The sequence below is a fragment of the Megachile rotundata genome, chromosome 4, assembly GCF_050947335.1.
Source record: "Megachile rotundata isolate GNS110a chromosome 4, iyMegRotu1, whole genome shotgun sequence".
In the NCBI taxonomy this organism is placed as follows: domain Eukaryota; kingdom Metazoa; phylum Arthropoda; class Insecta; order Hymenoptera; family Megachilidae; genus Megachile; species Megachile rotundata.
The window spans coordinates 4,317,043-4,336,935 of record NC_134986.1 but is presented as its reverse complement, the minus strand read 5'-3'; the positions used below and the strand labels follow the sequence as shown (position 1 = coordinate 4,336,935).

The 19,893-nt window shown below is 31.3% G+C and overlaps 1 protein-coding gene and 1 long non-coding RNA gene across 7 annotated transcripts in view; one reads left to right on the top strand and one right to left on the bottom strand.

Moving 5' to 3' along the window:
- Positions 1-1,623: 1,623 nt before the first annotated feature.
- The window catches only part of Ipk1 (Inositol phosphate kinase 1), a 48,268-nt gene continuing 29,998 nt past the window's right edge, over positions 1,624-19,893 (bottom strand). For 4 of the 6 annotated variants that reach the window (XM_012294459.2, XM_012294452.2, XM_076530795.1 and 1 more), the window contains exons 3-8: positions 13,984-14,188; positions 3,737-3,936; positions 3,214-3,630; positions 2,921-3,127; positions 2,468-2,841; positions 1,624-2,392 (exon numbers count right to left, since the gene is read on the bottom strand). In XM_012294459.2, the coding sequence (XP_012149849.1) occupies positions 2,170-2,392; positions 2,468-2,841; positions 2,921-3,127; positions 3,214-3,630; positions 3,737-3,936; positions 13,984-14,188 (1,626 nt within the window). In that variant the 3' untranslated portion in view covers positions 1,624-2,169. Of the gene's footprint in view, positions 2,393-2,467; positions 2,842-2,920; positions 3,128-3,213; positions 3,631-3,736; positions 3,937-5,161; positions 5,283-13,983; positions 14,189-19,893 lie in introns of those variants that run through there. The other 2 variants (XM_003707182.3, XM_012294464.2) reach the window with 2 other exon arrangements.
- Positions 4,179-5,375, top strand: LOC143264300 (uncharacterized). The gene is made up of 3 exons (XR_013037916.1): positions 4,179-4,656; positions 4,844-5,147; positions 5,253-5,375. It is a non-coding gene; the product is annotated as an uncharacterized LOC143264300 (long non-coding RNA).

Here is a 19,893-nt window from a genome sequence, read left to right as displayed (position 1 = left end):
TTTGTTTATGCCTAATCTATATCTATCCTTACTACTTATATGTTCTGGCCACCATGTATATGACCAGTGAAGTAGGAAACGAATGATAGTGGGAAAATATCAAATGGTGGGGAATTTACTGAAGTTAGTCGAGTTGCGCGAATAGGATATGATCTCTTGTTGAACAGAATATAAGAATGCAAAAGAAATTCAAACACACTTATTGACTAGCATTATGTTCATTTTACATTATGTCATAAATACATTCATAACATGCCATAAATATATTATATATCATTTCTGTAATCATTTTATACGTGTAATTTATCGTAAATGGTAAATGACTTTATAAAAAGTAAAATAAACCGTGTTAAACGTTTTAACATTTACGATGGAACAAATTTTTGATAAATAAGTAAAAATAATGTCTTTCGTATTAATGTTAAAAATGTAATATGATACATACTTCATGAAATATAATTCCAAATTGATCATGATAGTATATGTATTATTTATAGTCCACCGAAATTTGCTTTTGTAAAAACAAAAATGATTCTTTTAATGGTTTAGCAATTAAAATGATAAACAAAATTTTTTAATATTTTTGTAATATAACTTTCGGAAACATTTAATTACACTAGCATTGTGAAACATAACCTTAAATTGATTGTATATATGGGGTATCTTAGTTCAGGTTCATGAAACTTGAAAGTAATACAAAAAATAACGTTTTAGACAAACAGACTTTAGTAAGTATATGTCTGGAAATATTTACATAAAATATATAATTAAAAAAGGTACAATGCAGCGGGTCAATATTACCTTAATGTCAAAAATGCATTAAAAATTAAAGGTAATAGTTTAAGTACATATTTTAAAGTTTTTTAAGTACAACATTTTAATTAAGTATTTCTCGACTTATATTTATTCAATTTGTTTTGTTTAAAATGTCATTTCTTGTAATCTACAATCTGTAAGATCTTGAAGTTTCATGAACCTGAACTTGGACACCACATATATAGGTTATCTATTTTAATTTTAGTTACTTTGGCAATCTAAAATTATAATACATTTTTAATTTTATGGACTTCCATATTCATATACCTTGAAATTTTTTGAATTAAATAAACTTGTTAACATGTAAATCATCTTTATTAAAATCACAATACTGTAATATCCATCATAGTATTTAAACAGAATTCATGATATCTAAATTCATTTATATTTATACGATAAATTAATTTGATACTTGCATAAATATTACTCATTTGATATGAACACACATCTTTCATTAAACATAAACATCTTTAAAGACATTACTTAAATAATAGTAAAACTCTTTCATACTTTATGCGCATACTCGAATCTGTATACACACACAGTATAACATAATTTAAAATGAAAATTCATTAAAATAATTATTTCGCACATATATAATATACATTTTTGAAATAATTAATTTCCTTTTTCGTTTTAAATATAAATATGATACAATTTTAATGTTCATATACGAATTTATGTATATATATATACAATTGCCAATTTTATAATATGTCATAAAACGTGTATGATATTCTACAATTTGTTCGTTCATTGTTTACTTATGAAATTATACATGATCACAGTATTTCACTTTTCATAATATCGAAACTACGGAAAACCAAGAAGAACCAGGAAGTACCCAATTAGGTTTTTCAGAGAATTGGGAGTGCCAATACGACTGGTAATGCCACGGAGCTCAAGGAGAACTATGGAGAGACAGAAAGAATTATAAAGAATCAGGGAGAGCAAGAGAGAACTTAGATGTATCGTAACGAAAATTAGAAGTGGCAGAAAGACTGAAAATACCTCAAAACACAAGAAAAGAGATATCATAGAGAAGAGGGATAGCCACAGAGAGCAAAATAGGATCACAGTATTTCATTTTCTCAATTGAATTTTAACTTATCCTATTGTATCATCAGATACATAATACCCTGTATAATTTTTAAGTGTTTGTGTATAATATTTTAACGAACCAATTTTAACTAGTCATAATGGATTAATAAATATAATTGCAAATCATTCAAAAGTATGATACACTTCATTCTGTCAGAAATTCAAACATAACTCATGTTCGTCAAAAAATATAAAATATAAAATCAGTACACAGTAAAAACCTTTTAACGTTACTTAAAGTATATATAATACCTATAGCAAGGATTGAGTTTCGGTTGATAACTGATTTTGAATCATAAGTTCTTCCTCGAGAACAGAAACTACTGAATTTAAGACATCGATGTCTCGCTGGCGGTGTTTTTCGATGCATTGAAGACTTTTTGGATCTAAATCTGAAATCCCAATATTACAAATAAAGCTGAGTCCATTGGAAAGTTGTAATACATATTCGTCAGGAACAAATGATACTGCATCCCTAAAAGAAATACCCAATTATTAGTTAAATAAACTAATTAAAAACAAATCGTCAAACAAACTTTTAGTAACTTACGGATGCAATTCTTGAAAGGCTATTAATATTGAGCAATCTCTGGCACATGAAAATAGAAGATAATTCTGTAAGCATAATATGCTTTCACTATTTATTAAATGTGTTTCTTTTTCATTATTATAATGCTTATTATCTCCATTGTGCATTATGTTAGATTTACGATAAAACATGTTATTCTTTTCACATTGAATTGGAAGTAAATTTGATTTTGATATAAGACGAACATTTTCATCTGGCTTTTTATTCTTAAACCATATCGGTTCTGAATTAATATGCTTGTTGCTGTTATTATCATCAGCAAATTTCGATTCATTTGAAATTGAAGCATCTTTGGCACATGTTTTTAACATTTCTAAATTTTCTACCGTAGTATTCTGAAATATGTAGAAAGATGATTACAATATTAAGAAAAACCACTCTTGAATAGTCTGATGTATATGAAAACCTACTTACTTTTTGATTGCAAAAATATATCCAATTCTCATTAAACTTATATGTCTCTAATAAATTAGAATATATTATATCATTGGTTACCAATGAACGAAATTTAAGATACGTATTATAAACGTATTCTGAGCTAATAAATGGTACTCTTTGCATACGAAGAATTCTTTCTAGCACCGAATTCGTTGGCAATGTTATGCCCTTTGTATTGCAAGCCTGTAAAATTTAATACCATAAAAACCATATTTATGAAATATCTTAAAATAAACACTATATTATTTTTAATCACAATCAAAACTTACCTCTCCAGTGAAATACAAAAGTTTCTTAGCTTTCGCAAATATGTCTGAATTAATATGCGAGGTTGATTTTAAGTCTTGTTCGATAGATGAATACAATTCATACGTAGAAGGGTTTAATCTCAAATCTGCTGCAGAAAATGAGTGTAAGAGAGCAGTGCATAGTAAATCACAAAACACGTTGATGTAATCTTTGTTTGCATTTGTTGCAGAATTATGAAACCATTCAGACAAAACACATTCAAGGTTATTGAAAGATGATTCTTGATCATAAACAATAATGCCATCCTTAAAAATTTTTAAATTGTTTTGTGGTGATTTTAGTAATCCTTCTAGTGCAGACTTCATGCGTTCCTGCACTCCAGAAAAAAGATCAAATGGACAATAAGTACTGCGAGCTGTAATGACCTTCTTTTTGAGCTGAAATTATAGAAAATCATAAAGTAATATAAGTCATAAATCATTACAAAAGAGATTAATAATAAGATTAATTAAATATAATTAATGTAAGGAATAATAATATTACCTTGTGATACTGTGTTAGACAATAAGGACATTTTTGAAATTTCCAGTCAATGTCCCTCAAATATCCCTGTTTTGGTTTAATTTCAACACAGAATGTTTGCTTGCTTCGAAACACTTCAGGATCAACTTTTGTTCGAAGAAATGTGTAATCTGGATACTTTGTGGCATACGTCTCAGTGATTTCTTTATGGCAACGTTTATCTGAAAATAAAAGAAATTTTTTCAAAATTTCACTGATATAAAGTTTCCAATTAGATCAGTCATCGATAGGAAAATAGAATTGTTAAGCAAAATATTGATCAATATTAATTCATTTATTAAAAATTGTATGTGAGTCTTGTTTATCATAAACATTATCTTGTAATATTTTAATGTCAATGAATCGTCTCAGATATTTTATATTCTAAAGTCAAATGATTGATATATAACACAACAGCTGTTTGTTACAGCCGATAACAGGTCATTTTATATTAATAATATTAATGAGAACTTATTGCAGTCATTTTAGCATACTTTTATATCATGCAATTATCATGGACTTTTCATCATTTTATTAATTTCCCTATCTTAATTTTCTTTATTAATTCGACTGAGCTGATCACGAAAATGATTCATGAACGATTTCGATCGATTATGTCGATGTCGAGATTGTCGATATCTTAATGACCAAACACTTTTCGTTATTTCCACCTACAGGTAATAAGCCGAGGTACTTGCCATGAACGTTTCACGACAGGAAATCGATAGCCACGTATCGTCAATGCGCAATATCACTTTACTGATAACGACATCGTGCCTTTGGCTTGTTTTTCAAATCGAGAACCTTTTGAGAAAGTAGCGAGCGAGAGACACATGCGCGTGAATAATCGTAAATTAAAACCGATCGTCATGGAGAAATTGATATAAGGATCGTGGAACGAGGTAAATGTGTTGCTTGAAAGTTTCCTCTCAAATGTTTCAACAATTCAATGCAATTGTATTTCGCTTAATTATTAACATATTTAGAATAAATTGCAATTCCAGATAAATTGGAAATTTTTATTTCTTAAAATACCGAAAAAATTTATCCTAATTTAACCTAACCTAACCTAACTATTTTTGTAAACAGTTCGATTAGGAAAAAATGCAAAACACATAGTGGTTTTTATATTAAACTATTACTCTAAAAACATCGGAGATTTTTAAAAGAATATGTACTTGAAGGAATGTAAGGAAAAATGTCTGGGTGTTCATTTAATGCGTCAGAATGGCGCTTTTATGTTTTATCAAACCGGTGATCACAAAAGGTTGTTTTTGTAAGGAATTCGTTGTATGCAGTTGAAAGGATAAGGAATTAATTACTCGAGCAAAGAAGACGGTGCAAGGGTTACAGGATGTATGCTCGGTTGATTCAAAGGGTTACTGGAAAAATGGTAATTCTACTTACTTCCTTTCGCATAATTTATGTACTTTGCGATACGGAAAAAACAAATTGTACCAACGAATTTATTAGCGTTGATATTCTTACTCCCTCTTAGGTATTCAAATATCATTCAAAAATGATTATCTGAATAATGTATTATCTTACTTGGACAGATGTTATTTGAAATACTAATTGCGTATTTAACTGAGCGTAACATTTAACTGAGTGTTGATTATTGTACATGATTTTATATAAATTTTTAATATAGTAATTTTTTAAATAAATTTTTAGTACAATAATTTTTTAAATACTTTTTTTGCTAACATATAATTTAAACGACTTAATTTAAGTAAATTATTTGAGTTTCGCTTAGAATAAAATAAATGGAACTGAGATGTTACTGAATTTTTTCCAAAATATAAATGTTCAGTTAGCAATAAGAAAAACTGAATTTTGTCTCAAAATTAACAACTTAATACTTTCACAGTGAAAACAACAGAAACTAAACTAAATAAATTAAGTCTACTACTTTTGTTTTAAAATAATTGTTATAGCGATTATTTGAAGAAATAATAATCTACATTTGGGACTTAATAATCTGAAAATAATATCATCGAATATATTACCCTTATAACGATCGGAACAAAAGATGAATACCAAGAAAAATATCTGATACGAGTAAATAATGTGATAGCCCACATTTCATTACAAAGAGTTCTTCGGTAAAATGAACATTTAAGGATCTACATAATAAGTTTCGGATTTCCTCTTTCAGTCTAACATAGCTGCCTCAGAAAATGATAATGGATTTATAGAACAAAAGTTCGAGACCATCAGTGGAGCTATTATATGCTCGAATATCAAATAAATGTCAGTATCAAAGTACTATACATTGTGTTATCGGCACAAAAACCATAATGGTGCACTGAATTCCTAACAATATGGAATAATAACAATAACAGGAATCATAGTACACTATAGCATGTTAGACTTCCATAAAGAAAATGGCACTGAAAGAAAAGGAGACTCCATTATTCGATATAATACATTTTTATCCGAAAAGTGGTGTGGAAAAGTTTTCGGAACATTTTTTATTCCACAATAAATAAAAAAATAAATTTCGGTTTGCAATGAGTTTACTTATGAATGACACTATTCATTTTCAAATTCTTCTTTTTAAGTTACATTTTTTTCATAAATATAAATCATTATAAATAATAATAACAAATTATAATAATTAATAACAACAAAATATAATAAATGATAAGAATAAATAATAACAATAAATTATAATACATAGCAATAATAAATTATAATAATTAATAACAACAAAATAACAAATGATAAGAATAAATAATAACAATAAATTATAATACATAGCAATAATAAATTACAATAATTAATAACAACAAAATATAATAAATAATAATAACAATAAATATATAATAATAGATAAAACACAACTGCTTCTTTGGATTACGTGCAAATTGTAGTTTGCCTTAAATAAACTCATTCTTTAAACTCTTGCATTATTTAGTCAGTTTGACTCGTGACGCATTCGTACTTCAGCTGCAATCAATTTTACTCAAATTTTTAGTGCGCTTCAATTTGAAGTTCAAGTACAATTATAATTTGCATAGTTAACGATTGTGTAATATGACATTGACATAAGATTTCAATTTTGTTTAACTGTTGTAATATTGCAGCTGTGATTACTTGGTTCTGACTGACGTACCTAACATATAAATCATAGTACAAGGAGTTGGGCGTACATTATAAACCGTAAAAAGTTTTAATTCTTTATATTTATAATGCATAGTAATGCTTTGTTATTCAATCGATGAAAAGTCACAAATGATCTAATATTAATGTGTGTACTACGTTCTTTAACTATTGAAATTTATTATTTCTGATTATTGAATATTGGGATTTAAGGATTTATAGATACGGAAATTTAGGGATTTTGGGAATCTAGGAATTTGGCGATTTAGGAGTTTCGGTGTCTAGGGATTTAGGGATGTTGGAATCTAGGAACCCAGGGATTTCGGGATCTAAGAAGTTGGAGATGTAGGTGTTTGGGTATTTAGCAGAAAATAGAAATTGGGAAAGTTGGGGAATTTGAGAATTTGGAAATTTATAATATTAGGGATTTGACAACTTGAGGATTTGAAAATTTGAGAATTTGAAACTTCGAAAATTGGAAAACTTCAAAACTTAAAAATGTGAAAACTTGCAAATTTTAGAACACGAAAATTTGAAAACGTGAGAATTTGTAAAATTGAAAAGATGAAAACTTACAAATTTGAAAATTTGAGAACTTGAAAAACTAAAAATTTGGATATTCAGAAATTTGGAATTTAGAAATCATCAAGTTTTAAAACCTACATTGCACTTAAGTTTTATGAATAAATAAATAACAATAATCAATTAGATCAGAAACTGACCAGAAAGAAAGGTCGTAAACGTACCCCATTATCCCTTAAAGTATTAATATCAATACAACGTGCAAACGAAATTTGGACAAAAGAATTTCCATCGAAACTGACACGATGCGCGGAAAAGCAGGCAGGAAGAAATTAGAACGATACCAGAAACCGTTCATGGAGAATAGAAACCATTTGCTCGAGTTACGAAGAGAACAAGTTATACAGGAAGCCCGAATAGGTTCCCCTTAATGAGCAACGCAGACTTTATCTGGACTTCGTTTTTCGATAGTACTCCGTCATGTTTGTCGGTTGTCTAAAAACACCAATTATCGAGACATAACGTGAACCGGTAATAAACAATGATCATTGCAAATGCTTTTGCGATAATTAATGTCGTGAACGCTAGTTTTCCGGTCGAACACAGCCACGTTTTCCTTCGGACACGACTTCTTGCGAGAGTGAAATGCTACGTTTGTTTGTTCTCACATTGGTTAACACCATAATTGAGCCAAGTATCCTTAATGTGGTAATTATGTGTCGGGTATAATACAATAATTGGACAAACAATATCGGTGACAGTGATGTATCGTAAACGTTAGGACTTGTGAAATCCGCTTACGAAATTAATCGTTTCCTTATTACAGTTAGAGCTTTCCTCATAATAATTCATGTCAATTCATTCTTTAAGAAAGCTGAACATGTATACAATAAATTATAGAACTGATACCAAATTATAGGACTGATAGCATTAGACTTTCCAAAAGTTATATGACGTCAAATAAATACAGGGTGTTACCAGTAACGCTACTCACGATTTTTCTCCCACTTTCACCTTGCGAAAAAAAGTTTAGAACAATATTTGCAGGGTACGAAGTGCACAATGGATATTAGTAAAGCAAATTTTGAGAACAGTTTGTTCTCTTGGCAAAGTCAAGTTCATCTCGGGTTTTTTAAATAGGAACATACATTTTTTTATTCATAGCTTTAGAGGACATCGAGACGAATTCAAAACACATATTACATGATACTTTTATTTACTTATTACTCGATTTACAGAAGTGGAAATGTGAAGTAAAAGACCGGAATATTACGTGATGGAAGGCGGCTTACATTTTGAACATGTAATTAAATAAAGTGTATTTTTCTTACATTCGCGTGTTTACATTCAGTAATCTCTTCGGAATCAAATAATGGTTACACTACCGAAGTCAAAAGCTAAGTAATTCACATTTCCTATTCTGTAAATCGAGTAATATGTTAATAAAAATATCATGTAATATGTGTTTTGAATTCGTCTCGATGTCCTCTAAAGCTATAAATAAAAAAAATGTATGTTCCTATTTAAAAAACTCAAGGCGATCTCGACTTTGCCAGGAGAACTGTTTTCAAAATTTGCTTTACTAATATCTATTGTGCATTTCATAGCCTGCAAATATTGTTCTAAACTTTTTTTCGTAAGTGGGAGAAAAATCATGAGTAGTGTTACAGGTAACACCTTGTATGTCAATATAAATTTCCTTAAAAGTTACAATTGCATTCGTCCCCAGATAAATGAGTATGATCCCCGAAACCGCCTGACGGTTAAATACTTTGTTAAATTCACGAACCTTGAATATAAAACATGTGGAGCCATTAACATCGTCTATAAACTGAAAAGTTTCTGTGTATCTTTTATTTACAAATGTTTTTAATATAGCCTCAGACGTTAGAGGGCTTACATGTGGTCATTCAGCTATATAAAATTTTCTCATATAATCACAGAATTATATTCTTTCATGAACTAATTCCATATCCGGGTTGTCCCTAGTTATAGCGATTACACTACTTTGTGACGCAATACGACTTCAGCGTAGTAATACATTTTTAATTCGAACGAATTTGCCCAAGTGCGTCAAGGTGGTTTCATTAATAATAAAATGTCTGTGGTGGCATACCCCATTCTGATCACCTGCCCTTCTCCTTTTTGTTTGTAGCTATCTTCCGCTTGATCGACACTGTACAAATATCTTGAAACTTCCGGGCAGGCAATTAATTCTTCGAGAAAGGGGATAGACCGCGAGAAAACGATCTTTAAGTGACCTCGTCTGGCGAACGAGGTGACTCAATAGGCCGTGCATCAGCTTTCCCGAAGGAGATCTCGACGGATGTTGCCCTCGGGTCGTGCCCTTTTCGTACGAGTGACTGATCGTATGTGTATTTCTCCATAGAACGTGTGAACGTCTCCGTGGAGGCATGAACGTGCCCGAAGCTGGTCTTTAATGTCTTTCGAGAGTGTCTGACGACGTCGTCGTCGTCGTCCTCTAGGGTGGGCGCGACCATCCTTTTCAAGTGACTTCGTACAAAATAAATGAACTTGAATAACTTCGTTGTTTTATATGTGTAAAATAATGATGTTGCATTCTCAAGTGTACAAAATATTAGTTGCAGACTTCTTTCGATTTTTTAATAAAGTCGAGAATATTTAAAGGAAGTTCCTAAATTTATAAATAATACTTCTAAAATTTTTAATTCACAAGTGTACAAAATGAAAGTACAAATTAAATTTACAAATCCCGCATTTTCAAATTCTAAAATTAAAGATTTTTAAATGAAAAATACGATAAACACGGCTTTTAAATTTTCACACCTTGCACCTAAAGAAAAAATTAGTTTTTAATTATTTTGCGAACATCAGACCACTGCAGTTGTACAAACAAATAACAAAAAAGGCACATAACTTTTTGTTACATAAACGGAGAGAAACAACAGATATAAAAAAGATAGACAAGAAATTGCAAATTGCCTTTCCACAAACCAACATTAAGCAATTGTTTTTCGTATCAGACATAAATATGTTATTCCGAAAAAACGTATACCTTGATGTACACCTTTATGTAACATTAATGTACAACCATTTTGTATTTCTTATTCTGTCAGTCGAAGAATGTATTTCTTTAAAAAATAAAAAAACAAAGGGTTGAAATCTTCCGTGCAGGAAATATCGCTCCACGTTCATGCAGGGTTTTTTTCAGGGCTGAAATTCATCCCCGTAATCAAGTTTCACGAAATATTTGAATTTTGCTGGCGGAATTGGAGTCGAGAAAGCATCGCCGGGTGAGATTTCATCGGTGCGAGAACCTCGGGGTACTGGAAGGTCTTCGCATATAAACCTCGCATTTTTCTTCGGAGAGAAAAGGTGCAGCCAACAGGTGTACACGCAGGAAAAAACGGCGTATTATTTAACTGGCTCAATAAAAATTGAAGCAACATCTACAGACTTTCAAGTAACGCCGTACACCTGCCGTTTTAACGAACAATAAGCCCATCGATGGACAGCTGCGCTTTCCACACCTTGTACGCATTGGTTACTTGTAACCCTGATATTAACATTTTAATTACTAAATATGAGTTTGATAAAATATTTGTAGAAAGCGATGAAACTTTTAACCGGTTAACCATGTGACGACGAGTGTATACGTCAAACCAGTTTTGTTTCGGTGCTATGGTAACGTATGATTACTTGGAATTAACATTTTAATTATTAAATAGGAGTTCGACAAAACATTTATAGAAAATATAGAGAATTTTAAAGTTTCCAAAATTTGGGAGTTTGGGAATTGTTAGTTTTTAATTTTGGAAACTTGGGAATTTTGGAATTAAAGAATTTGGAAATTTTGGAATTTGGGAATTTTGGAATTTTGGATTTGGGAATTTTGGAATTTGGAAATTTTGGAATTTGAAAATTTTGGAATTTGAAAATTTTGGAATTTGGAAATTTTGGAAATTGGGATTTTGAAATTTCGAATTTTGGAATTTGGGGTTTTGGAATTTGATATTTTGGAAATTGAAATTTTGGAATTTGGGATTTTGGAAATTGGGATTTTGGAAATTGAGATTTTGGAATTCGAGGTTTTGGAAATGAAAATTTTGAAATTTAGGTTTTTGAAATTTGGGAATTTTGGAATTTGGAAATTTGGACATTTTCGAAATTATGAAACTTGAGAATTTAGAAATTTTTTAATTTTGGAAAATTGAAAATTTTTGGAATTTGGAAAGTTTGCGAATTTTGATGTTTAGAAATTTTAGGAACTTGGGAATTTCTTATATCCCTATATTCAAATTTCCACAACAATTACCAAATTTCCAAAATTCATAAATTCCCAAGTTCCTAAAATTCCTATATTTTTTCTGTCTATTTAGAAATAGGGAATGTTGCAATTGGTAAATTTGCAAAACATCCAATCACTCACTAAATTTTCATACTTCGACATTTTTGTATCTGCCATTATAAAATTTGGTAAATTATTAAAGTTGGTAAATGTGAAAATTAATAATTATCCAAATTTCCCCTCTCCATCAGTTCTCTTTTCCCGATCTGATCCGATTCGTTTCGATAACTGCAATGCATTTGATTACCCTACATTCCTATCCAACACATTTTTTCCACTCTTGTCTTATCACGATCATGATGCACCTGTTACCCTAACATCGAATGTGTTAATTAAATAAAAACAAGCTTCGTTACCGTAAAGTATGTACGAACTTACAAAGTATTTCATAAAAATACAAAATAACAACGTATATCATCAAGTATATTAAAAATCATGAAATATTTTAAAGGACTAGCAAAATCCGGCAGACGTTGCCCTGCCTGTGCATATTCATTGACCTCCGTACATATAAAAATGGATTATCTGTATGTAACCTAGAATCTGTAATTCGTTGTAGAAAGATGTTGAAAAATGAAAGATAGCTTGTACTGATGAGATTTCATTATGTATATTGGTATAAGTTGATGATATACATTTTTTTATTAAGAATTCGCTCTGTAATTAAACTAACTTTAAAGTCCATCTTCTGTAGGATTATCGACAACCACCTCAGGTACATACCCACCAAATTATGTCTGTCTATGATTATTATGTACCGAACTATTTCATTTTTATTGATTTGCCACGTCCCTTCTTGCCCCGCCCATTTTTCATGTACCTATAAACTTTTTCCATGGAAAAATACATATGTGTGCCAACTTTCACTGTGATTGGTCAAACGGTGTCGAAGTCTATTAATTTCGTATAAACAAACTTCCATTTTTATGTATATAGATAAGCAAACTCCTAAAATATATCATAAAGTATATCATAGTATAGATAGAAGTATACACTAAATCATAAAGTATATACAAAATCATGAAGGTTATCATGAAGATTATATAAATTCATGAAGTATATCATAAGGTATATAAAAACTCGTAAAGTATATCATAAAGTATATAACAAAATATACACAAAATTATAAAGTATAACAAAATAATGAAGTATATTATGAAGTTCATACAAACTCATAAAATATATCATAAAGTATTAGGTTGGGGAATAAGTTCGTGGCGTTTTGACATTTTCTTTTTTTTTACAGCGACATTTTGCCATTTGCAAGAGATTATAATATTCATTCGATAGAGCTCTTTCTGCTCTACAAAACTGTTTAATCGTTTTTTTCAGTAGTTTCATTCGTTATTACTATTGAGGCTCAGAAATGGAATATTCAAGAGGTAAAAATTTGCACTTTTGACACCTGCTCTTCTTCGCTTTCTATCGCGGCCAAAAAGTTGTGAAAAGTTGCTGAAACAGGCCGGGATATTTGCAATATATACGGAGAAGGTGTCATAGGTGAGTCGATAGCACGAAAATGGTTTGCAAAATTCAACCTAAGGTTGGGCAATAAGTTCGTAGCGTTCACTTTGTGAGGCACCCAGGGTCCTAATTTTTCGACAGATCCCATTGAATGGAGATGATTGAGAATAATTTTGTGGTCACAGTTCATTTTTTCGACCAATTCACGACTAGTTTGAAGACCATCCTGCTTCACAAGTTCTCGGAGACGCTCTTCGTCGAACTCAGAAGGTCTTTCGCTGCGGGGCGAGTTTTCGACGTTAAAATCGCCATTTTTGAATTTTGCAAACCATTTCCGTGCTGTCGATTCACCTATGACACCTACTCCGTATACATTGCAAATATCCCAGGCTGCTTCAGCAGCTTTTTGGCCGCGATGGAAAGCGAAAAAGAGCAGGTGTCGAAAGTGCAAATTTTTACCTCCTGGATATTCCATTTCTGAGCCTCAATTGTAATAACGAATGAAACTACTGAAAAAAACGATTAACACAATTTTGTAGAACAGAAAGAGCTCTATCGAATGAATATTATAACTCCTTGCAAATTGCAAAATGTCGCTGTAAAAAAAAGAAAATGTCAAAACGCCACGAACTTATTCCCCAACCTAATATATAAAAAATGATAAAATATACCACAAAACATATGCAATATCATAAAATATACCACAAAGTACGTAGAAAGAAATATCTAAGATTGCACTTCAAGTTAAGAAGTTTCATTATAGCGCGTTACACGGTAATTATACTGCAATATAGCGTAATTATTTTACCTGGTCGAAGTGCTCGGATGGCTTCAGATAATATGACGATATCTTTCATATCGTAACGAAGTATCTCAGGGATTTCCGTGTATGGGCCCAAAAAGCAGGAAGCCACGAATCTCACGAATTTCACTTCTCGTTCGGTCCGTTGTTCACCGCCATCCGGTGAAACATCGTCCGGCGGCGACTTCCGGAATCGAATTACTTTACGCTCCTGAAACGTAGGGGGACAAAAGCGTGACGAAACGACCACGAAAATCAAATTACACTTCACAAATTTGTTCACGAAATATTTCATCGAATGCAGATTTTTATTCTAACGTTGTAAAACGTTCTGCTTTACGTGTAATGTTTCAGAAAAATTTATTAAGGTAATTATATTCATATAGGAATTTAGGTATCTGCAAAATTCGGGTTTGATGAGAATGGAGGTTGGAAATTTGGATATTCGAAAATTTGGGATTTGTGGATTTAGGGATGTAGAAATTTCAGAATTTGTGAAGTTGTGAAAAATTTGATGTTAGGAGATTTTTTAATTTAGAAATTTGGAGATTTGGGGATTTAGGAATTTGGGAATTTGGAGATTTAGAAATTTGGAAATTTGGGTACTTGGGTACTTGGGGATTTGGAGGTTTGGAATTAGAAGATTTGGAAATTTGGAGATTTGGGAATTTGGAGATTTGAGAATTTGGAAATTTGGGAATTTGTAGATTTAGGTACTTGAGTACTTGGGATTTGGAGACCTGGGAATTAGGAGAATTGGAAATTTGGAGCATTGAGAATTTGGAAATTTGGAGATTTGGGGATTTGAGAATTTGGAAATTTGGGAATTTGTAGATTTAGGTACTTGAGTACTTGGGATTTGGAGACTTGGGAATTAGGAGAATTTGAAAATTGGAGTATTGAGAATTTGGAAATTTGGAGATTTGGGGATTTGAGAATTTGGAAATTTGGAGATTTGGGGATTTGAGAATTTGGAAATTTGAAGATTTGAGAATTTGAGCATTTGGAAATTTGAGAATTTAGAAATTTCAGAACATGAAAACTTAAGAGTTTGAAAATTTCGAAATTTCTGATTCCATCAATTTTAAACTGAAAAAAGTTAAGAGTGTGCAAATTCAAACACTTTTAAGTTTAAAAATAAAAGAATGTGTTGTACATAGACTAATACATGAACCATGCGATACGTTGCTTAAAAGAATTTAATTCTTCGTAATGAAATTTTTGGTATATACTTTACTATTTTAATGCAGCATTTTGACTCATTCGAATGGAATATCCTGTATGTCACAGTATTCATACATATTAAAATATTTCGAACTATGCTTACAATTATATATTTCAATGGAACTGGGTGTGCCAATAGTTTTTTCGATTGAATGTATCTCTATCTTTGTGACGTAATGATTCAGGTCAAGAGCAATCTAATGACCTATGATACCATGACCTTTATGTTGGGTTGAATAAGAAAAAGAGTGGTGAATGAAAGAAGATTGTATAACGAGATGAGTGTCAGATGATGAATATAAGTATATTCAAAAATAAAATGTTTCAAATTAGGGTATTCTAACATAGGACGTTTCGAATTAAAATTTTTTAAAGTGGAATATTTTGATGTTTGAAAATAGAATGTTAAAAAAAATGAAATTTTACAAATTAGAATTTTATAAATTAAAATTCTGCAAAAAGAATATTTCAATGTAGAGTGTTTTGAAATAACACATTTGAAATTAACATTTTTTAAAGTGGGATATTTTGATTGTTAAATACTCTCAGAATAATTATTTAGTTTTATTTAGATTTAAGTGAAATTGTATAAGTTTGGGTTATGCATGCTCTGAATGTAAAATAACCATGGTTATTCGTTATGTTGCGAATTGAGTGCGACTGTATTGTCATTGCGAAGGTAGCAATAAGTTTATTTGTAACGGAGAGTGAAGAAAGAGCGAGCGAGATAGCATTTGTAAATTTCAGAGAAGCGATGCCTAGCTGGCGATCTTGCGTGTACAGGGGTGCTCCGGCGAACGTGGGGCCGTTTAAGCCTCGGCTAGGGGAGGTAATGTATGTGTGTTACGGTGAAAGACCGAAATTCACCGGTGAATGTCGACATTCACATAGTCGCTTGGTGTATGTCCGAAATATTTGCTAAATACCCATATTTCGGACTTACACCGGTGAATGTCGACATTCACCATGCACTAATGGTGAATGTTGAACATGTTGGAGATTTATATTTTCTTCTCCGTAATTCAGTCGCTATAAAACGTCACAAGGGTGACGTAACTTTTTCGCCTCTCTTTCTGAGAGGAGAGACCAAGAATTTAAAACACATAGTACATTCTAAGCATACGTGTTCTTCCTCCGTGGCCTATTCTGGCGTGAGTTTCATATAGTATACTGAACAATTTTTCATTGGTAACATAATACTGTATATTCGTTTCCCCTGATTTTAATGGTACAATTAATTTCCTTTCATCATTAATTTTTAAAACGTCAAAACGTTTTAATCGTCTGTAATCCAAAGGTGTGTTGCACTTAGTTTTAGCAGAAACCAATTCAGAAAGTATTTTAGAGTACTTTTCTTGAGAAAAATAAAAACAATTGTCTTCTCGTTTACCCGCAATTAATGCATTTAATTTTTCAAGAAAAAGATCACGATTTACTGCAGTATCCATTCAGTATAAATTACGGTATTGAAAAAAAAATTAAGAAAACGTTGTTCGCATTATCAAAGCTTGCATAAGATTGACAAAGCTGACTGACTCCCAGCAGAACACACGATTTGGCAGGAGAGAGCCAGTCGCTTCTTTGTCGGCTTCTCTCTTTCGGACCTCCACCAGAGCATATCTGTGATTGTCGACATTCACCGGTGAAGGTCCGAATTCACAAGAATGTAATAAAATATTCGGTCTTTCACCGTAACATATGTATCACCCTGAGGCCGGTATGACCCTGACAGGGAGATGACGAACGTCTCCGGTAGTGAGGGACAGTGGACGGAGAACCACTTGGTTGATCTCCGGGACCTTTGGATTGGTCTAGTAGTAAAGCCGCTATGGTAGATAAGGGTAGTACAGTGTTCATTCCATATAAGCAAAAATGCCCTTTCCGATATAAGCAAAAATGTTATCCCCACCACTGGGGGGAAGACCCCTCGAGACGCCCGAGGTTCGCTCGCCGGGAAATGTAACGTGATCCGGGTATTAGTGTATCCGTGAGACAATACCAATGCAAATATAAAACTTTTTTATTTTTGACTTTTTCGTTATCAAACTTTTACCAATTAATTCTTGACATTTTTCCGATTAAAATGAGATCAAACACGGTATAATTTGGACTTTATTTACTGGTTTAATTGACGATAAAAGTTTCTAACGCAGAGGAGGATAGCGAGTCGAAAAGAAAGAGACGCTGCGATCGTGGCAGTCGGCAAAGATCAAAAGTCTGCTCGATTGTTTGCAATACTTGACCATTGCTAATTTTTTATTTTTCATCCATTTTTTTATATAACTTTTTCCATCATATTCGCAACGTTTTCCAGATTAAAATGAGACCAAACACGACGTAATTTGAGTTATATTTACTTGCAATATCTTATTAGAGTAAAATCATCGATGTACGCGCAACACTTGAAATTACAAGTAAATATGTCCCGAAGTATGTCGTGTTTGGTCTCATTTTAATGGGAAAAATGTCAAGAATTAATTGGTAAAAGTTTAGTAACGAAAAAGTCAAAAATAAAAAAGTTTTATTCTTGTATTAGGAGTGTCCTTCTAGTAGGTCACTGTTTGTTTACGTTCAGTCTCCTTCGCTCGAAATGTAGCACCTTTACGATATACGCAAACGGCGACCGTGATATTTTTCTCTTCTGTCCTTTTCTACGTTCGGCAAGACATCAATCAATGTAGGACCTGTACGATATACGCAAAACTTCATTCCCGAAAGATTTGCTTATATAGAATATCCACTGTATTTGGGAAAAGTCAGAAGAGCGTGTTGCGAAAATTGCTTGGGCGAGGCCCGAATATTCATTATTACCTTGGTTGAAGAAGTTAGAAGCTATTTGACTCGCTTTTGCAAGAAATGGAAATTACATTCGAAAAATCAATCATATTTCCTAACGCTGTATTGTTACACAATAATAATACTTTTGCGTTCAATACATTTTGTAAATTCATCTATGATAATTTGTACAATTTGTATTTAAATGATTTTACACATAAAGTAATTAACTAATCCCGATTCTGCTTTTTTTATCCTTATTAGTTTATCAATTAAAATATTCCAACTGAGAATCTTCGAAAATAGAATAATTAGAATTAAAATACTTCAAATTACAATATTTGTAAATAGAATATCTTAAAGTACAGTGTGTAACTCATGAAACATTCATATTTAAATACTTTAATATTCTTTCACAACTCCTTCCTGCTATGAGTAGAAAATGTTTTGCACCGTGTGCCTCAAGTTTTTTAGCAGAATAAAATTAACAGCTTGAAGGTTGACTGAGCATAATGTTGCAGCGCAATCAATGATTGCGCGTTATGCATACTTGAGCAACATAGTTGACTGTTATCAATCGTAAATCCGTAAATCAATGACATTCGAGAAAATATGTAGGTCAATGATGAAAAAAATATTGAAATCGAAGATAATACGTTCTTTGTTCACCTTGCTATTTTCTGGTCTTTAAGGCTAATGCCTGTAATGAATGTTTAACACATCATACATGATTGCTATTATTAGATTCCTATACCCTTGAATTTTAATATTTTACTCGTGTTTTCTTTTTTTAAATTGTATACTTCATCTATTATTAATATTTTAGTTGACACTGTAAATTGTTTCTGTAAATAGTTTATTTTTACTCGTCAAGAAAGTATTTTAAACTGACCTTATGCATAACAATGGATTGTAGTAAATTTACTTGCATACATTATTTTATTTTTAAAAAATATAATATTGAAAATTCAAAAAGTATAATATTGAAAAATGTTTATAATTTTTAAAATTGCTTTTTATTAAATAATAGTTCAAAAACAATTTAATTGCTCTACGATGCGAATAATCAGTTTTAATAAAAGCTATTGCTAATAAATGAAATGTGGTTGCGAAAAAAGGCGTGAACTAAAATAAAAAGTAAAAAATTTCGGCTAACGTTGCAGACTTCGTCAACAAATAGAAATTAGGTCGACACGAGGCATTTCATATCGCGGTAAACCACAATTTCCATTGCGCAGCAAGCTTCAATTACTATCAGTGAATTGCCTTAATGACGTGGCATTAATTACCGGTATACACGTCGTGTTTCATAGAGTAATTAGCCTCATCATTAATGAGTTTTATCACCTGCAGAAAGAAACTGATCATTCACGACGCTTTTCTGTCAATATCAAAAATATCGTTGCCATTAAACTAAATTGTCGTTTCATTATTAGCCTTCGCGTGACGAATGCTTTGTGACTGATGCGGTAATGTCACTTTCACTCTCAACAATACCACTCTAAAGTAAATTTCTACATTTCTGTATACTAAATCTTTAAATTTCCAAATTCCGAAATTTTAAATTTGTAAATTTTATGTTTCATAATTCCTGAATTTTTAAATCTAAAAATTTCTGGATGTCAAATTTCTCTGTGTCTAAATTTCCAGTTTTCCGTATAAAAATTTGTTAACATCTAAATTTGTATAGTTACATATTTGAAAACTGAAATATTCTATGTTTCTAACTTTCTAGCTAAACGTCCAAACACGAAGGTAAGTTTAATTTTGTAATATCGACTAAAAAGTGAATGTAGGTAAGCGATGTCAAAGGACTCGAACAAGAATGAACATTAAACATCTGATTTTGCAGTGTCCATGTGAACTTTTTCAGGTGTTTGCCAGCTTTTATAAAGTTTAATCGATATATCGACTATT